At 35.2% G+C, this 20,436-nt stretch overlaps 1 protein-coding gene across 3 annotated transcripts in view; it reads right to left on the bottom strand.

Moving 5' to 3' along the window:
* The window catches only part of LOC110112195 (cell number regulator 13), a 42,828-nt gene extending 23,406 nt beyond the window's left edge, over window positions 1-19,422 (bottom strand). The window contains exons 1-4 of one of the 3 annotated variants that reach the window (XM_028692873.1): window positions 18,244-19,422; window positions 14,724-15,133; window positions 13,475-13,482; window positions 3,424-3,435 (exon numbers count right to left, since the gene is read on the bottom strand). In XM_028692873.1, the coding sequence (XP_028548706.1) occupies window positions 3,424-3,435; window positions 13,475-13,482; window positions 14,724-15,133; window positions 18,244-18,651 (838 nt within the window). In that variant the 5' untranslated portion in view covers window positions 18,652-19,422. Of the gene's footprint in view, window positions 1-3,423; window positions 3,436-9,358; window positions 9,469-13,474; window positions 13,483-14,723; window positions 15,134-18,243 lie in introns of all 3 variants that reach the window. The other 2 variants (XM_028692872.1, XM_020844329.2) reach the window with 2 other exon arrangements.
* Window positions 19,423-20,436: the final 1,014 nt, after the last annotated feature.

The raw sequence follows: 20,436 nt of genomic DNA, 5'->3' as shown, positions 1-20,436 counted from the left end.
TTTATTTGAGTAAGTATACATATATTTCAAGATGCCAATTTCATATATAGTGAATAATATTGAAATTAATAATTTTGATTTATTAATTTAAGAGTAAATATAATCAAATTATGGAGCTGAATTAATAGGTCTAGGGCTCTTCTTTAATCACCTAAAGCCCTATATATATTCATACACTCGCTTAAGAGGTGACATAATATAAATGGTTAATGAGAGACATTAGTGACACATTTACTGATCACCTTTTAATTTTATTTTCTGAAGATAATGATGACTCATTCAATTAATTTTCGTCTTAATATCAAAAGATATAAGTAATATGATGATAACGTCATGGTGTGCATAAAATTTTCAACAAATATCTTTAAATTATTAAAAAGAATATAGATAAGATATAAGTAAATTGAGATGTTCAGATAATTATTCTTTTAAATATTTATAAAAATCTCAATCAAATACTAAAAGGTTCTTAGAAAGAAGTGACTTTCTTATAAATAAAAATAAAGTCTCATGAAAATATGATGATAGATGATCCTTCATGAAGATGAAAAAATATATAAGAAAGAATAATTGGCCAAATAATTTCTTCTTTTTGAATGATTCTAAATTGGTGTTTAAGAACATAAATTAATTCAAAAGAAAGTGTCATCAATAATTGAATTATTGCCCACTCATAACTTATATTATGGTGAAAGCAAGAAGGAAGACTCGGTTTTACATGCCACATCAGACGGAAGAAGATCTACAATCTCAGAGCAACAATTCAGTAAGTTTCTTCATTTCATATTAATAAATAATTTAATTAAGAAAATTAATATGGATAATGTCTCAATTAATTTTTTAAAAATCCTGATTTGTTTATTTACCGCTTTAATATTGAATAAAGATCCCAACGTAACAACAACAAATAACAATCTGGATTTATGGATCCAAATAGTTATCGTAAAATAAATAAAGATTAAATTGCATGATAGATAAAACTGAGCTACACAATTGATGTAATAATCCAAAGTCTCAAGTAAAATAAGATTTATTAGGAATTGTGATTTTTTAGTAGTATTAAACTTACTATTCAAGTAAATATTAGTATATATAAGAAATATTAAATTAATTACAAATCTTTATAATTATAATGATTTCTTTCAAGGCTCGAATAAGCAAGTTTTCCATAGCCACAGGCAATTTCTTGGTTGAGTTGAAGCAGTAAAGGGTTCGGATGTAAAGTGGGTAACAGCATTGAAGCAGAAAAAAGATTTGCGGCTGACTAAATGACCAAAAGTTTTATTTGCTTAATAATAGAGTTTGGTTATATGAAGTTGTTTTGTCTTAAGTTAGAATCTTGATTCAGTAAAAGAAATAACACATAAAGGAAGAAAAAAATTTAGGAAGAGAAAATCAATGTAATTAATTTTGGTATATTGCAAGTGTGCATATAGATTCCAAATCAGTAGTTAAAGTTTTAAAGATTTTATCTAATGTGTGTAAGGTATATGATATATTCCAGAAGAAAAGTTTACTATGATGCAGAGATGGTTATGTTTTGTAGAAATTTATTGAATAATTATTGAAATAACTTGTAGAAATCATAGAATTGGAGAGGTGATTGTAGGTACTGAGCAAGCGAGAAGATAAGGAAATAAATTTGCAGAGATAGCTCATTGGAAGTAAGTTTGTAATTCTAATTTACCAACCATGAATTATATTCCCTATAATATATTGATTATATCACTTATATTTACAAAATATAAATGCAATTTATAAGATTATTAATAATGAGAATAATATACATCCAAGTCTCAGTTCTCATGATGAATGACACTTTGCATTCTATGGACATTGAAGTTCAAAATAAGAGTTAATATGGTTGTTTTATATTCTTTCTAATTTATAATACTTTGAAAAAGAGCTCATTAAATTTAATGTTGCTAAACATCCTTGTTGTAAACATAGAAATAAACTATTCTATAGAATTTTATACATCAAAAGGTCCAAGTATGATTACTATGGTCGTGAAATCTATTGAATATAAAAATTATATTAATAAGACTGTAAAAATGATATGATTATCACTGTAATTCAGTGGGGTGCAAAGTGACCATCCGATAGATATATGTATTACAGGTGGACAGAAATGACTCAAGCCATGATACTGCACTAGGCAGTGGGGCATAATGAACCCCTAAAAAGGCCAAAAGAGACTTCTATGTTGTTCCATTGGCGATAAGTCGGTTACCGGGAATCCATTGAATAGCGATGAAAGTTAGCTAATTAAAAACTATAGATATATTCATATATAAAATTCAAAAAAGAATTAAAAGTAAAGCGCTTAAAGCTAAATATCATTTATAGATGTTTAATAAATTATCAAGTTTGTTTAATTATGATCATGTGTGAGTTTTTAATCAGCAATTAACTGTTATTTAATAGCATAACTTATGAGCTCAAGCGTCCACCTAGTTATGTTTATAACTGTTTATTACAGAGAAGAACTGAAGGAGGAAAACACTTATGTAAAGAAATTTCGTTATCTAACTTAAGTTCTATGTTAGTCATTTTTGTTTAGATCTACGTTTTAACATATGTAAACTGTTCAGTAATAATGTTACTTACTGAATTTCTTAGTGCTCCGAAATATTATTTCTGAAATTGAATAAGCCCATCACCTACATTTATTTATATAAAACGACATTGTAGCAGGTGGATTTTATTCCATAGTATGAAATTGGTGTGTGGGAATTATTAAAAGATAAAGACCGAAATTTATTTCATTCTGTCGGCACACAAATAATATTAATTAAGATGTATCATGAGTGAATTTATAAGCTAGCTTCATATATAATATACTGTGTAGTAAGAAGGGAATAAATATTAAAATCTTTAAGCCTTGACTTACATGGTTCCTATTGTATATTTCCAGATCACACACATTAACATGCTTGAAATATAGCCATAGTGTCTATTTTTTATTGTGGGAGAGAACCCAATCCCTTCTTACTTGGCAAAATCAAGACGGCAACCAACCTCAGTCATTACAACTACAAACAAGAAACAAGCCCTCATCAATCCAAAAAAGGGCAACCGTTGGCTGAGTATATCTAAAAAAAATTACCTGCCCAACCAGCTCAATCTATGTGGCATAAACCTTTCTTCTTCATGAATATGCATGAAAGGAAAACCTCCTATTCGAATGCAAGAGCCATTTAAGCTTCCTTTTTCTAATGCAGAAAAATAAAGCCAATTATTTAAATACGCAACCTTCTAAACAACGAATATGAAAAATCATCCACCAAATTACCTGATGCAATTACTTCTTAGATTCCGTGCAATAAAATTAATACTCGCAATCTTTAACATTTTTATAATGTATAACGTAACGACGCATGCATAATTGTTTAGTTTTTGCACGAGTGAGATTATAAATACATGGTGGTGTGACTAAAGACATGGTTAGGAGCTTGAAATGATATAATTTGAGTTGAATCTAATATCTTAGAGTCTCTAGTCGATCACAGTCAATTTTTAAGAAATCTATGTCTATGATTGTAATTGTGTATTATAATGAGAAGTTTGATTATTGAGCCTTATTAATTACAAGTTGGCAACTCGATGCATGTATTATTCTTAGCCTCTATCTATGTGCATCATGATTTGGAAACAGCTGAATAGTTTAACTGTTGGCTCCATAAAAAATTTTGAAACAAATTCCATAAAAGTAGAATGTAAACCAAATAAAAATTTAATTATTAATGAAATCAAAAATGGTTCAATTGGTCCAGCACACAAATAAAAGATTGTGTCATACAAAATATTCTGCACGAGTCATATTCACTTGAGTTCATATTACTTATATAACTCACATTCTTCAACAATTTCAATTCAGAACATATATCAAATGTCACAATTCATTTCTAGTTGTTGTTCACTTAATCTGACTCGATCATTTCTACTCATATCCCATCAAAAATAAACACTTGGTTTATTAATGAAAACAATGGTTCATTATATCCCTTTGCTAATGCCCAATAACATTATCCATGAAGAAAGCCATAATAATGCCAATTTGAGAAGCACAGATCCAATATTTCCTCAAACACCTTACTTAATGTGTCTCATTCAAGATTATAAGAATATTTCTCTCAAAATTACAACAATGGATGTAGTTAATAAACAGCCGAATTATTTTAAATTCTTAAGTTCTTCTGTATCTCCTTTGCCTATTTCATCACTTCTTAGAACATCAAATCAAATTAGAAAAAAAAATCCTTAATTTGGAGATACGTTAGCAAGTGGTAGATTCTCTGAGTGCCTGTAACCAGAAATTGGTAAGATTCTTAATGCCACGGTGAAAGATATATGCCCTATTAAACTGAATATAAGAGTAAAACATGTATCTATAAATGAAAGATAATAACTTCAAAATATACTCATTCACTGTCATGGGAAGGTTAATGCATGCCTGCATAGTGATGTGTTCACAGAAACAACATAGGCTGATAATATGGAGAAACAAATCTCCTAAAAAGTATTCACCTGCACAATTTCACAGTGGAATTGTCAATATTTCTGTAGTCACCTCACACCAGACATACACAAAATGCCATTTTTTACTGTTTTAAAGTGACTAGGGTCACTAAAGTAAAAGAAAATTCAATAGTATGTTGCTCCTGAAATATCGCATCAGTAGAAGAAATATACTAGTTTTAACGTCTTAGTATTCGACGAAGATCCAACACACAAGCAGATAAAGGAGAGAAGTGTAGGTTGCATCAAGAACACCAGATTTATGTTGAAACCCTGAAAAAGGAAAAATCACGTCCATGGCCCAAGTTGAATAATTCCATTAATGTGCAGTCGATTATAAATATGCCCTTCTAGGATGAAAGCCTAAGCTTGACGGTACGAATCGGTACAATCCATATAGAATGCCTTTACATGTTGGATTACAATAATTCAATATAACTATTTGTTTGTTGAAGTGCCATAGTCGGCACGAGACAGGTTATGAAAGACCGCTAAAGTTGGCTATGAAACCTAGTGGTCTAAAAGACTACGAGGATAGTTGTAAGGCGTTACTCACGTAGAACTCTGGTGCGTCAATAGGTGTCGCGGATGAGAGGACCTTCAGGTGGTGGGTCCGACGGGACTCAGGCTCAGGTGGTGGTTCACGCGGACAACGACGTCAGTTGGTGTTCCGCGAGGTTAGGACTCAAGTGATGGTCCGGCGGAGCTCAGGGCTTCAGTGGTTCCGCAGAGCACGACGTCAACGTGGCCGGCGGAGCAACGACTTCAGTGCGTGCGGTCCGGCGGAGCGAGGGCCTCAAGTGGTGTCCTGGTGGAGCTCTAGGGCCTCAGTTGGTGGTCGGCGGAGAAAGACAATCAGCACGTGGTACGGCAGGAATGTGCCTCAATGGTGGTTGGTGGGCTACAAGGGCTCAGGTGGTGCCGCGAGCAATTACAGTTCAGGGTGGTGGTCCGCGAAGGTGATGGGCCTTCAAGTGCGGTCCGCGCAAGCTGGCAGGGCCTCAGTTGGTGGTTCGGCTGAGCACAACATTCAGATCGGTGGCTCCGACGCAAGTTGTTGGCTCAAGTATGGTCGTGCCAGACGGACCAGAGCCTCAGGTGAGTCCGGCGAGCTAACGACTCAAGGCATAGTTTCCGCGGAGGTACGCCTCTAGTGGTTGGTCCGGCAAAGCTTAGGGCCTCAGGTGGTGGTCCGGAGCAACGACGATAGGCGGTGGTCCGTGCGGAGTAGGGCCTCAAGTGGTGTCCAGCGAATGCTCAGGCCTCAGGTTTTGGTCGGCGGAGGAAGGGCCCCAAGTGATGATCCGCGTGAGCTCAAGGGCCTCAGGTGGTGGGTCCCGGCGGAGCAACGACGTCAGGCGTGGTTCGCGCGTGAGCCGGCGGAGATGGAGGGCCTCAATGTGGCGCGAAACTCCGGTGTGGTCGATAGGACTTCTTCCCTGTCCTTCTTCGCATCGCATCTCTCCTTTCAAGAGAAAGAGGGGTCATTTATAGATATATTGGAGTGGCATGGCCCGTACAATAGTCGAAGAGATCAAGGGAAAGGGGGAGTTCGGATGATTGACCAATCATTGACATCCCTGATCATTGGACCTTTCGTCAGTTCATTGGCAATTGAAGCTTAAGGATTCGAATTGGAGATGTCTTGGGCTCGTTGGATTCGTCTCGTCGACCGCTCGATTTCCTATAAGCATGTTAACTGTTTGGAAACTGTTGTACTGCCAAATTGTTGGTTCGAACCTTCCCAACAGCGCTCCGGGTCCCTGATGGACTCGATGAGCGAATTGGTTATGGTTCGTAATTTCCTAGAAGACTTTCAGTCGATTGTAAGTTTGCCTGAAAGGAGTCGGATGGCTCCCATTTTAATTGGAAGTTTCAACTGATTTCATGAATCACATGGCCGATCAAATAATTTTTTGATAACATACAAGTAGTTATGTCTTCAACAGCTCATCAAATTCAACATCAACGTATACCAAAATGAAGTTTCCAGTTTATATAAATTCATTTCTAGGATGATTTTTGGATAATACTGAGAATTCACTCATCACTTCTAAATGCCTGTTCAATATTATGCATGTTTTCGGACTAACATTCCAGCAATGAATCAATGACAACTGAAGTAGCAACAGAAAAATCTAACCATTTTGATATTGTATCGGTCATGTCTAGTATTCTTTGGTTACCATAATATGGTATGATCTCCATAGATATAAGTTTGGCTTTGCACTCAATAAGTTTAGAGGACCAGTAGTGATTGTCCCGATGAGATAGTGAGTGTTTTTTTTATCATAAGCGAAATTTTATCTAAGAAAATACTCTTTGGTAGGTCTAGACTTGGTCTAAAAATAATTTTTGCAGGTATATTTTACTTAAGATATTGTTGGTATCATTCCGTATACGTAGAATATTATTAGCATAACTAAAAATTATGTAAGCTTGGATAGCAGCTTGACAGAGGACCAGAGTATATAAGATCTGTGAATTCTACTATAACTGTCAAATTTCAGCAAGGTCCGCAAAATTTCCCCATTGACTTTGTATAGTCATAAATAGCCAATAATTAAACAACCCGAGAGTTCTTATAAATGATTTGAAGATTCCCAAAAAGAAGACTTAACTTATATTCCATTTAGAAAATAGAGTTCATCATTGGTCGACTGCAAGCCTGTAATTAAATCGATCAAAGGCTCGATAGGCATTAGAATAAAAACGAGGTCAACACCAACCTATAAAAATATTTACAATTTCTTGCTGTCGTCAATCCGCTTTACAAAAATTGAATTGTCCATTGATTTAATCATTACATATAAAATAATCCTCCATAAAAAGTTCATAATTAGAGCTAGGTAATTCTGTCACCTCACTAATTATATCTTAATCCTTGAATTCCAATTAATTCTCTAATGAACAATAAACTTTATGACCTAGTCACAAAATTTGAGCGCTCAATTGTTCAAGTTCTGAATTAATTATTCAAGGGAACTAATTTTCTAACTTTCAAAATTAAAAGGAATGGATTCCATATCTGTATATTAACATTTCCAGCCATTTGTTTCATTGTGTTTCTGAAATACAATGATTGAGTTTATTTCTTTTCAAACTTTTTACGAGTAAATCAAAAAACTAAATGTCACAAATAGGAGTTTATTAATAACTCAGGATTAAGATTGTTTTATATATGATCATCTTTATGATTAATTTTAAATTCTCTATAATTAAAATAGAATTTATTAGAGAATTCAAAACTTATCTAGTCCAGTTCTACATAATCATATTATATAAAGTACATCCATCCTTAATATCTCCATATCGAATACTTCGGATAAGATTATTCCATTCTTAATGTTGATGGACCGTACTAATAATATTTAATTATAGATTCCAACTAGAATTAATAATTATGAACTTGTTTTGATTATTATCCATAATTCAATCCTCTTGTATATAATTATATATTGAATTATGGTTACATAAATAATCATGGAAAAAAATTATTATATCAAATGATAATATCAAAACATGCTAAACTTGTCTTTAAAAAATATTTATTTCCATAGAAAATATATTACAATAATATTTCTTTAGGGCACATTCCCTAACAATTACAAGAAAAGAAAAGGAAAAACTTGATGCAGAATAGATTCAAGTTTATTTCATTTTATGTTCTACTATTTAACATTGTTTGTAAGTCTACATTTGAGGTTTGTAGATTGTTCAGTGTTGTACTATTTTAGATTTCTTAGTGTCTCAGTAAATATTTATGTTATAAAATTTGGATTAATTAAATGCTTTCGTTTATTATATAAACGATATTATGGTTGGATGTTTTTTATTCAGGTATGAAATTGTGTGAGGAATGATAAAAGATAAAGACTGAATGCTATGTTCATTTCTATGCCACTCTATATTACTGTTAAGGAGCATCGTGGGGTATTACGTAGAACCTCCTGGAACTTTCTAGAACACATGTAACAAACTTGATAAACTATTCTTAAGGTATACTTTAACTAGGATGTTCCACATCATACTTCCCTTGTGTCAAAAGAGCTCGACTCCGTCGAGGCTCTCCATTGGTAGGGAGGTAGATGTAGACATCAAAATCAGTCCTCCTAGGTTGAAGATTTTAAATGCAGACAAAAGGTTTTTCCATATATCTCCATATGCTGCACAATCATGGATTTGATCATGATTCAGCATCAACAAGTTGACCTGCCCGACCAATGCAAATGTAGTGCTTGAATGATTTCTTCAATAACTTCATTGCTTCTTCTAAATGCCCTGCAGGACCGAGGATGTCAACCATGCAACTATAGTGCTCAATATTTGGTGCAATCCCACATAAAGGAAGCATTTGGCCTCCTGCATTTTGCCTGTCTTCCACCAGCTCGACATTGCTGCTGGTGCTAAGGATGTTGGTAAAAGTAACATGATTGGGCTTGACTTTGGCCTCCATCTCTTTGAAGAAATCTAAGGCTTCCTTATCCCTGCCATGCATTCTGCATATAAATTGTCCCAATTGAAACTCGGACAAAATACATAATTTTGTTGCATTATTTTTCAGTTAAAATCATTAAAGGTACTTAGGTAAATTACTTGAAGAGAAAACAAATCCATGTACCAGAGATCTCTCTCTATTAATAAATGATCTAAAGGGATGTATGTCACAGCAATCATGTATAGAGGAATGTAAAATTGAATAAGATTATTGAAAAATAGGAAAGATATGGAAACAAGGCAAAATTGCACATAATTTAATTAAAATCAACGATAGCTAAGCGCATAGAAAACTAGAATTCATTGCCACATCAAAGAGATGCAGATCCCTATAACTCACACAAATAAGGTTCTGAACAGCAGCCCAGTAAATCAGAATGCCATTTCTCATCTTTGTGTGATCCTTTCCTAGAGATCAAGTCATGACCAGATGATACTGTGGATATGCTTCTGCATAAGTTTCGAATAAATTGTATGAGAGCTTGTAAATTCAATTTTTACATGCAAAACTGGATAGATGACAAGATATAATGATTCAGAGTAGGAATGACAACAAAGTGAGGCTTAATAAAAGAAGATCTGAAAATTCCATATATAGTTCCACATTAAAAAAAGTAGATAACCCAGTTTAAGAAATCTCTCTTACTTCAGTAGTATTTAGGATGATGACGAGCCCATACCTCATGACCACGCACGGGTTATTCACTTTTCTCATATGAAGGAAAATCCACGCTCAAGGATAATTGATTAAATGAAAAATTGCAAGCACATAGATGAACAATTAGCCTAAGATAATAAGAGAATTTGATAAAATGGTATTCAGTTTAGATCATTTTTTTAGTACAAGTTGAAAATAAAGAATACATTTATCTTATATTAATTAAAATAAATTACCAAAAAAGCAAGGATGACGAGAACAATCAGCCCATAACAAAAAGCATTTGGGTTTGACCAACTGGAAAGTTACAACAAGGGAATAAAACTGTAAGACCATTAGGTCAAAATGGACAATATGTTGATGGTTGAAAGTTTCTTAAAATTTGATCAGTTCATACTTGTCTAGAGAAGCAACTACTTCCCGTAAGAAGAATTAACAAGAAGTGAATATGATGAACAACAATATAATCAGAAAAAAAAAATCAAATACTACAAGAACATCAAGATTGACCACTAATCCACTAAATAGAAGCCACGATGTTGTACAAAATAAAGAAACCCACCAATCATTATCAAAACTAAAATGCTCCCACTCTCAATACAGAATAGCAAAACCCACTACAAATAAAGACTAGAAATTTCTCAACTTCTCTAAAAACAAATAAGAGATAAAATAACTTAAAATATTTTATAATGAAAGGAAATTAAATTAAGACTAAAAATTACCCACTACAAACGGTCCTCAAAAGGGTACAACACATCCTTCTATGGAATTTTCTCAAAATTTATAGTACAATGATATTTTGGTTTTTGGGATGACTCAATATTGTCATAGAAACTAAGTTTCATTAATTTCCTCGTCTCTTCTCAATTTCTAAAACTCAATTCTCTATTTTCTTTCAAAGCTCCCACTTTCAGCCAACTACAACAACAAGTACTAGGAAAAATCAAAGCTAATGACTAAAGAAAAGCATTCATGCAAATCACAATATTGTTGTTTAACCCATGGCATCCGACTGTCTCAATGTTTCCCATTTACAGGAGTTTCAAGCTCATATCGTCTCTACCTCTTCTGCTTAAGTGCTTGACTCCCACCATCTAGGTAAGGCGCTCATCTCGTTTCACTGGGCCTCCTATCAGTCGAGGGCTTCACATTAAACTTCCAAAGTTCTCCGTATAGATTAAAATATGCCCCATATTCATTGGTGAATAAATTTTGTTCAACCCTATGCCATTTCTCCTTTAAATAGAGCAGCTATGACTCATTATTTCTTTGCAAGACATCCAGTGGGATTGTTCACCTTCAAGTTTATATTAATAAAACTATAATTACCGGGACATATTGATTAGCCATCTGCAACTACTTCAGGACATATTTCATATGAAGAATCTAAGTGCTCTTCTTCCGTTTGAAAGTTAGCATTGATCTCTATGGTATTTTTCTTAATCAACATAAGTGATGTGGGGGGATCGTCGTTGGTTCGTTGGAAGAAGATTTGGAAGAAGTTGATGCTTGAAGGATTTCAAAGAACAAGAGGACAAACCAAGCTCAAAGGCTTCAATTCATATAATATTTATCAATGCCTTTTTCCTACTACAATAACTATATTTATAAGCTAGGGAGAATATTCTAGAATGCATATAACAAACATGTAACAAACTTAGATAGGCTATTCCAAAGGGATTGTTTAGCTAGTGATGTTCCACATCAATAAGTATGCATAAGATCTGATTATTTTAGCTAGCCTCCAAAATGCTTTCCTGGAGGATACTCCATTATAAGTAAATCAAAGTGAGAAGGGTGATCTTCTCTCTGAAAACAAAGTATTTAGACAATTGGTAGACAGTTTAAATTCTTTGGAAATTACTCCACGGGATATTTCCTTTGTGGTTTAGCAAGCTAGTCAATTTGTGCAAAATCCTCATGATGGGGACATCATATCATGGAAGGTTTACACGCGGCCGCCGATCTACGGCCACGATTGAGTCATTGTACTTTTGATTTATTTTTATGATGTCGTTTGTTTTATGTATTTTTCTTATTTATGATGTCATTTGTATTTGTTTTATTTAGTTTTTCGTTGTACCCCTGTTATTAGGGATGTCGTATATAAGCCCTAGGGGCATTGTCATCCTTTATGTTTGAGTCATTGTAAAAGGCTATTTATAGCCCCTTGTTCTTCTTTGCAAGGGAATGAATGATCAAAGAAAATTTTTGTTTCTCTTGTTTGACTTCTCATGAGAGCTTGAGAGTTTGGAGTGAAATTCCTAGGAGAGGGATATTTGTGCAACACCCACCAACCTAGATCAGTCGGGTTCGTGGTTTCATCCGCTACCTCGTCTTCTTTTTCTTTCCCCTACCATCACCGGCGACACTACCCCTCCATCCACCTAGCCGCCACCCTTCCCCCACCCAAACCTTCCTCCCACCACCCAAACCCCCCAAGCAAATCCCCCACAACCGCCGACCCTAGCTCCTTAGCCGCCGGCCTCACCAATTCCTACTTCATCCTTGGGTTTCCTTATTTGGGGTGATTACAATTTGGAATCAATTTAAAATTCAAATCATCTAAATTTGAAATTCAAATTTCTTTCCTAATTTAATCTATCTATTTTAGGAAAGTAATTAATTTAAATTCATTTGAATTTTACTCTCTCTTCTCTCTCACATTAATTCCCCTCCTGGATTTTAGGAATTAAATTTCCCTCTCACTTTTCTATTCTCTAATTTCAAAATCTGAAATTTATTTCAGATTTTGGAAGGGGACTTGGTGAGAAACCAAAATCCTGATTTCATGTTTGGTTCTTAGCTTGGCCGAACCCTCTTCCCCTCCTCCCTTGTCTCATGTGAAGATCATCTCTTTCTCAAGAGATCTTGGAGCCTTGAAGGACGTCGCTGCTACTACCACTACACACAACAATCCAATGCATGGCCGATCCCGAAACTGACTACAGAATTGCTTACGACGAACATGGCTTCGTACACGTTCTCCATTCAACCTTCTTCGACGTCAACCCGCGGATCGATCATACGGTTGAAGATTATCTTGAACGTATTTTGGACACCCTAGTCGAAGCTAATGAAGAACAGTTAGAGATCGTCGAGTGGAGGATCGCCCCGGGTCCTTGATGAAGGTTTTCCTAATTGCCTTTTCTTGTATTTCTTAAGACTAATCTTTCTTGTGATTTGATTGTAGTCATGAAGGGCGTGTTTATCCCACTCTGTCGAGCTTAGTAAATGTAGGAAATTGAGTATACCTCTTTGCTTTCTAATTCTCATTGTCAGATTAGGGATTCTCGTTAAAAACTATTACTTTGCAAATTATTGTTTATTTTCTAAAATGTTTTGGTGGTTTAAATCTCTTTGACATGTAGCTTGGCCTAAGCGAATGTAACCGCTCTCATGTTTTAACTCATCGTTTTGTTTGCTAGTAGTTTATTTTTGTTATTTCTCTAATCACTAAGCTGTTCAACTTTTCATAATTTCATTACATTCACTGTGGTCCTACATCACCTCATCATTCATACATAGTTGTAGTTCGTCAAATCATTTAATATCTTACTGGGACACAAAACTGTGATTTGTTTATTCCAACTAGCTATTCTCTTCATCTTATGGCGTATAATGATGTTGATAGGGATCACTACCCTAATACCCAATGACCGGTCACAAGCTAGTCTATGTTTTTTTGGTGATTATTTAATCTCAATGAAGGGTAAACAGTAGTCATGTACGTCTAAATCACATACCAAGTCTGAATACTGCACAATGTAAGTTGCATGTTTACATATTATTGACTTCGTGGACTTATATCAAAATTTGATTTTTCTTATAATAATCCCACTCATCAAGCGGACATTACCAATGCCATTTAAATTGGTGTTAATATTGTTCAGGGGCGGAACCAGCCTCAATTTTGAGGGGGGCAAATACAGCACAAAAATAATTAAATACTAAAAAAATAATATTATATATCTATATATTACGAAAAGTTTTTTTAAAAAAATTTTAAAAGAAAAAATAAAGAAAAAAATGTGTAATTAAACTATCATGAAAAGCATGAAAAAAAAAAATTAGAGCTAATTGTGAAGAAATATATAGATATTTTAGGGCAAGTTAGGACAAAAAATCTTTTTAGGGGGGGCAAAAATAATTTTTTAGGAGGGGCAAAACTTTTTTTTTATTCTCCTATATAAAAAAAATTATTTTTACTCCTATCAAAAAAAATTTTTTTTTTGAGGGGGGGCAATTGCCCCCCTAAGAAATACATGGTTCCGCCCATGATATTGTTTATCACGGATGCATAAAACATATCATCTCCTACATTCTCACACATCCTCAAAATTGAAGGTATCAATAATACAACATGATGTCATAAAAATTCTTGTAAGAAGGTAAATAGCATAATAATAATAGAGTTTGATCCTCATCATCAACAATTACATCAATATTTATTAAATATTGAATAATATAATTGAGCTCATATAATTTAACGGGACCATCTTTTGAAATGCAAAGCAAATAAAATATTTGTTTATGATAGAGTTAGTTTTAGAAGTGTTGGTCATGCACATAGACTCTAGTTAGACCAATAAATCTTTTGCAATTATTTCTTACTAGACCAATATTAAGACCTAATCCGCCAAACATAATTGGATCAATGAGAGAGCTTTTTTAAACTTATTAAACTAAATTTTAAGTATATTCAAACATCCATAAATACCTTCATTGAAATTATGGGATTGCTTGATCATAACAGCAATAGAAAGTACTAAAATTGATTCTTTTTCCTTTATAAGGTAAGGCGATTAGACATTATGCTGATACTATAGCTAACAAGATTTTTACCAAAATTCAATTTATTTCCAGCAAGAAAGCGCAGTTAAAACACATTAGGGTTGGAAGGTTCTGTTTTCTGTCACATGACTAAGAGAGCATGCAAAGCAGAGCTATTTTCTTCATAATATTTAAGAAATAAGGCCAAAATAGAAGTAGATATATGCGTCATGTTTATATCATTGGGGAACAACAAAATGAGAAATCCCACCTTGACCCTGCATTGCTTTCATATTGATAACTTCCATCATAGGGATATCCCTGATCATCGCTCGCATCCAGATGATTATTTTCTTCCTTTTTCAAATTATTGTGATGTGCACATTTCTCATTTAAAGAACTAGCAACAGCTTCTGTAACTTCAAGCAAATGCTGTATGACTTCACACTGCCCAATATCCATGCTACTTTGAGATCTTTGAAGTTCGAGCTGAAGTTTCTCATTTTCCTCCTGAAGGGCCTCATCAAATCTCAAGTTTGGGTATGAACAAGAAAGGGTCTTTTTAAGAATCATTTTATGACTGCTACAAGGGTCAGGATTCAATATAACATCTTGCACTTTCTTGTCCTCATCGTCAAATGTATATTCTCTGTCGTCCCTATCAATATGCTCCAGTCTTTCCTGATGCATGAAGATAAATGAAATGATTTTATAATTTTAAAAAGGCAACATGTACGACAATCAAAATGATTGCTAGCCACACAGGCAACTTATAAACGAGCTAGTATGATTATCAATGACAATAACAGTTGCCGAGGTGCAATTGGAACTAAATTTGCAGCACCGATTTAACATTTATAATAATAATTAATCATATTTCTCTCATTTAACTTATTTCTTAAAGTTGCCTACACAATAGATGAACTTGTCAGGCAAAGATAAAAATACTGGGGATAAAAAGTTGTAAGCTGAGTCTTATTTATGAATTCTACATAAGATGCCTACATTACTGGAGACTAGGGGTGACACCGAGTGAGATTTAAGCAGTAAGGTTGAAATGGAACTCAAAATACTCAACTCGAGATCTATTTTAAGTAGACATGAAGTTAGTTTTTAATTTAAAATATACATTCATATCAATATTACACCATGTCTTAGAGATATATTATGTTATGTATATGTTATATACTCCATATAAATGTTTATTTAAAGTCTACCCAAACTAAGTATTTATACAAGTTAAAGCAAACTCAAAATTAACTTGTTTCTATTTTGGAGAGGAGCTCAAAATTGAATTGTTCATTTTCAAGAGGTATATAATTTGCAATTTTCAAGCAAATTTCGAGCTTTTTAGCAGCCATTCTAGTAACTAGAGGCTTTCTCTTCCGCAGTAAACTGTGAAAGAGTTGAAATTTTTTGTGGAGTATCCATTATGTGACATAAATATTCAGGCCATCTAGTAATACACTAGCAAGCATAGTCATCACGAAAGTATATATTCCCAAGTGCACAATACTGCATTCAATTCATCAAAATCCCTTTTCCATTTTGAAATAGTGCTGTATGATAAAATCATTTATGAAGAACAATAGACACAATAAACATGGCAATCATTAAAAAAACAAAATATGTTTCACTAAATGGTTAGCACGAGCTAATTAATTTTAAGTTTGTAGTTGTTTGCCAATTGGCATTAAAATAGCAATTGACCCCTACTTTCATTGTATGGAAAATTTAAGAGCCTCAGCTTAAATTAATAAAATTTAAAAAGTAGATATAGCAAGCGTATAACACCAAAAAATAAAAAGAGGGTGAGGCTATAATATAAAAAACATGTTGCAACCCAAATTAAACTGAACACCAAACAAAAAATAAAAATGAAAATAATATATGTGCAGCAGAAGAACAAAAGTGGGATAAAAAAGAGCCTGCAGCCTAATTTATAAAAGGTAGGCAATCAATAAGAGGATGGATGCCCCTTACTAGAAGGTAACAAAGAGGCATGACTCCGCCAAACCATAGGATCCCAGAGGCTATAAAAAGATTGGGACCAAATAAGCAAGCAAAAATAGAAAAATTGGATCCCTGGCACAGAAAAAAGAGCGTAAGTTCAAGATGACAGCCACCAAGGATACCAAGGAATATCCCGAAGAAAATATCACTACTACCACGTCTAGAATTCATCATTCTCCACAAAAACAATATCAGACAGATAAAGCAACCAAATAGCTGGTCAAGAGAGAAGCAACCTTCAATGTTATCTCCATGCATGCAAAAACTTAGTTAAGTGCAAGGGTGACAGGCAATGCCAGTGCAGCTATTGAATTTGATTTTGAACAGATACTAGATCTTCTGATTTAATGAGGAAAGGTTACAATTCTTTTTGTCATTCATTGCGTGAATAATTTCCCTCCGAGGGTTATAGACAATGCGCAAAATAATAAGAACATACAAAATGTAATAATTTGATCATGAGCCAACCTTCCATTGTTCCAAAACTTTAAGCAAATATGGCTAAGAAGGAAAGATAATTAAAAACCTTCATTTCATAATCAGTTTGTGAGCATAAAACAGAAATATTTGAATAATAGTTGGATATAGCTCTCATTCTCATTATTGCAACGAGAGCAAGCTGTTCTACCTATGATACCTCTACGAGTAAGCTTATCAGCCATCATAACTAGGTGGTCCAATCAACAATCAGAAGATAAGAATTGAAATAATCTTTTAGGATTCTGAAGGTGAAGTTTTAGTAATGTCCCACGAGAATAGAATTTCCCCAAGGATAATATTATTACAAATACAGATAGCATTAAGAAGAGTGGAGTAATTGGAAGAGAGACAAGATTCCAAAAATAGCCAATGATGATGGGATCAGTGGGCTATCCACATGGCACATGCACAGGAATCCCATTGTAAACTTGCTCCCCAAATAATACGAAAAGACTTTTCCCGTTAAACCAAAGATCTTGCAAAAACTAGCTTCCATTTCCAATAGTGGGAGTTATATTGGGTTGAACACATGCCATCGTGCCCTACCATAACCCACTTGACACATGTTGAGGATGAATTATTCTGTGCGGACGCCGAACGCCGTCCAGTGCCCAATGAAATACGCCACATCACCCCTACTTGGTATTGCTCGGTACTGGATGACATGGCTGCACCTGATTTGTCTCTGGACGGTAAGCTATGTCCGGTGACCGCATAGAATAATCTCTCCATGTTGAGGTACCCATTTAATTAAAACCCTCCCTATCTCAAATTCTCAATGATGAATCCAATGCTTACACGACTAAAAAGTATAAAATGTTAGCGTAAGTAAATGCCAAAATCAAGCAACAAGAATATGCTCATCCCATAGCTTTATTATATTTTAATATGTGCAATTATTGGTAGTACTAAAGATTAGTAATTGTATTATTCAAGGTAGTTGCTTTTTTTTTAATTAAATAGCACAGTTCTGTTGATAATGACAGCTGAGAAAAACAGAAAATGTATGAGAAATGTTCACAATCATCTATCCAAATTAATAACAAATGATGGATGGATATTACAATCATGCTATGAATATCAAGCTTGATGTCAAGAGTTTTCCCTACATCGTTAGTTAAAAAATAAAAAAAAATTAAGTAAAAAGGTCTGACGAGAGATTTCCAAAGCAGAACGGCAACTATCTTCTAATCTCTTCAATATTATTTTAGAATTAGAAAAGGACCTTTAGGCATGAATTGCAGGAAAGCTCCTGGAGTTTTAATGAAAAATTTTGAGAAAAGATGCAAGATCCTCACCCGAACCCTGGCATTGTCAACAAGAGTGATGAGGGGGATGATCTTCAAATAGCGATCGATCTCACTTTGGGCCTTCCTAAACTGGTACACGATGTTCCAGCCCATGGCCAAGAGGTAGAGATAGCTGCGTTCCTGGCAGCTACTCACAAGAATATAGGATCTCCGCAGCGCATCCTCAAGTTGCTCAAGGGGCTCCCTTGTCTCCGGATACTTCTTGAGCTCCGAGATCTTAAGCTGCTCCAATAGATTACCGATCAGCCTCAGGTGCTGAGCAAATTGCCGGCAGTTCTTCTTATGCGTTCGAGCTGTGGCTGCAGCCTGCACAATCATACCTATCAGTTGCGATGCTCCGAATCCCACAAGCTGACCGACATTGGCGAGCTCTCCCAGTTGATCCCAAGACGCCATTTCAAAGCCAATCAAAAAGAAGTGTCCTCTAAACCTCGACCAGCATCAAAGCAGGATCCACATATTACCTCTTCGAGACTGAAGAGGTGGCACAAGGCAGTTGCTCCAGGGAAAAAAAACGAAAAACGACTCCAATTCTTCTATTTGGCACTCTCGCTCCGTAAACAGCACTGAGGTCTAGCTTTAGAAACGGGGATCAAAAGCCGCCAACTTCTTTCGATCTTTTCCAACACCACTCAATCTTTCCAGATCTAAGAAAACTTTAACTTCCTCGTAACGCAAGGTTCCTCGCGTTGAAACTAAAAAGACGGAGTCTATTGAAGACCTCTGCAGCTTCTCTCAAGCTCACATCTTCAGCATTGACAACACTCATTGGCAGACGATGCATGCAGGACCAAAGAATTCCGATAATTAAGGGAAAGAGAAGAACCAACAGACAAATCGCCGGAAAACTATAAGAGAATGAAAATGCTGCCCTAATAGCTCTGCCCGACGCAATGCGGGAAACAGAGGTTCATCCCATAAGAGAAGAAGAAGGCCTTTGCCCATTAAAGCAGGCTGCACAGGCTGCACTTATTATACTTCATTTCCCATTCTACTTTACTACGGTTTATAATGGTCCATTCGCTGGAATTGCTTGGCGTTAGCTCACTGTATCTCACTGCGCACGCTCCCCAGACTCTGGTGAACACCAGATACCAATATTACCCTCAAGAATTATGCTCAACCCGGTCGTCTTGCTCGATATGGGTAACTTCTGTAATAATTGCGTAGATTGAGGAAGGCACTCCATGTGGCTGGCACATCACATGGACCTCACCTCCGCGAAACCTAACCGCTTGTGGGCTTCTTAATGTCTGTGTAGCCATCTGTGCAGCGTCACGGGCAAATGATATGGGTCCCACAAACAAAGCCGTCTCTTGACGCCTGCCTGGCAATTTGGCCCACGCTACGCAGAAGGCTACAAGGATGATCTGACCTTTTGCGCGTGTGTTGGGAGGGTCCCTAAATCTTCCTGATCAATGAACGGTGATGGTAAGTTTATGGAAGATCAGACGGTCTACAGAGATGCAGTTCGGTGGCATGTTGCATCACCGTTGGATGGAGCCACTGAGATTGCGACGGAGATAAACGGCTGTTGGAAAGTCATCCGCGCTTTGCGGTTTTACGAAGGAGCCTGCTACCCGAGTTAAGTAAGCTTCGTTATTAGAAGATTTTTTATTGTTTTTTAAAATAATTTTTTTAGTATAAGAGTTATTTTAAGAAGTAATAAAATTTCAATCAGGGATACAACAACAAACTAAAGCATTTCATAGTTTAGTGACAAACTGAATACTGTCAACAATAACCTTCTATGTTGATTTACTGATTGAAATTATGGGATTGCTTGATCATAAGAGCATAAAAGAAAGCATCAAAATTGATACTTGTTGCGGGCTAGAATATACGCGGCGATAGAGTTATTATTTTGCGTCTTAGCGTTGTACGGATAGCTAGCTCACACACAGAGAACATAAGATTTCTACGTGGAAAACTCTTGAAAAGGGGAAAAACCATAGGGCCAAGCCCTGTTGATAATGATTCAACTATAATTTGAGTCGGTTACAAAGGGCTGACCCACCTCCAAGGGCGATCAGATTACAATTAGCAATTGTTTGATAGAAGTCTGGCGTTAGACCCTGTGTCAATTGATAGTCTGACAGTACCCTGGCGTCACCTGAAAGTTTGAGTGTTAGCTAGTAGTCTGGTCTTGAGCAGAGCGTCGGACCTTCAGAAGAACTTCGG

The sequence above is a fragment of the Dendrobium catenatum genome, unplaced genomic scaffold, assembly GCF_001605985.2.
Source record: "Dendrobium catenatum unplaced genomic scaffold, ASM160598v2 fragScaff_scaffold_178, whole genome shotgun sequence".
Lineage (NCBI taxonomy): Eukaryota > Viridiplantae > Streptophyta > Magnoliopsida > Asparagales > Orchidaceae > Dendrobium > Dendrobium catenatum.
This window is presented reverse-complemented; position numbering and strand designations above follow the sequence as displayed.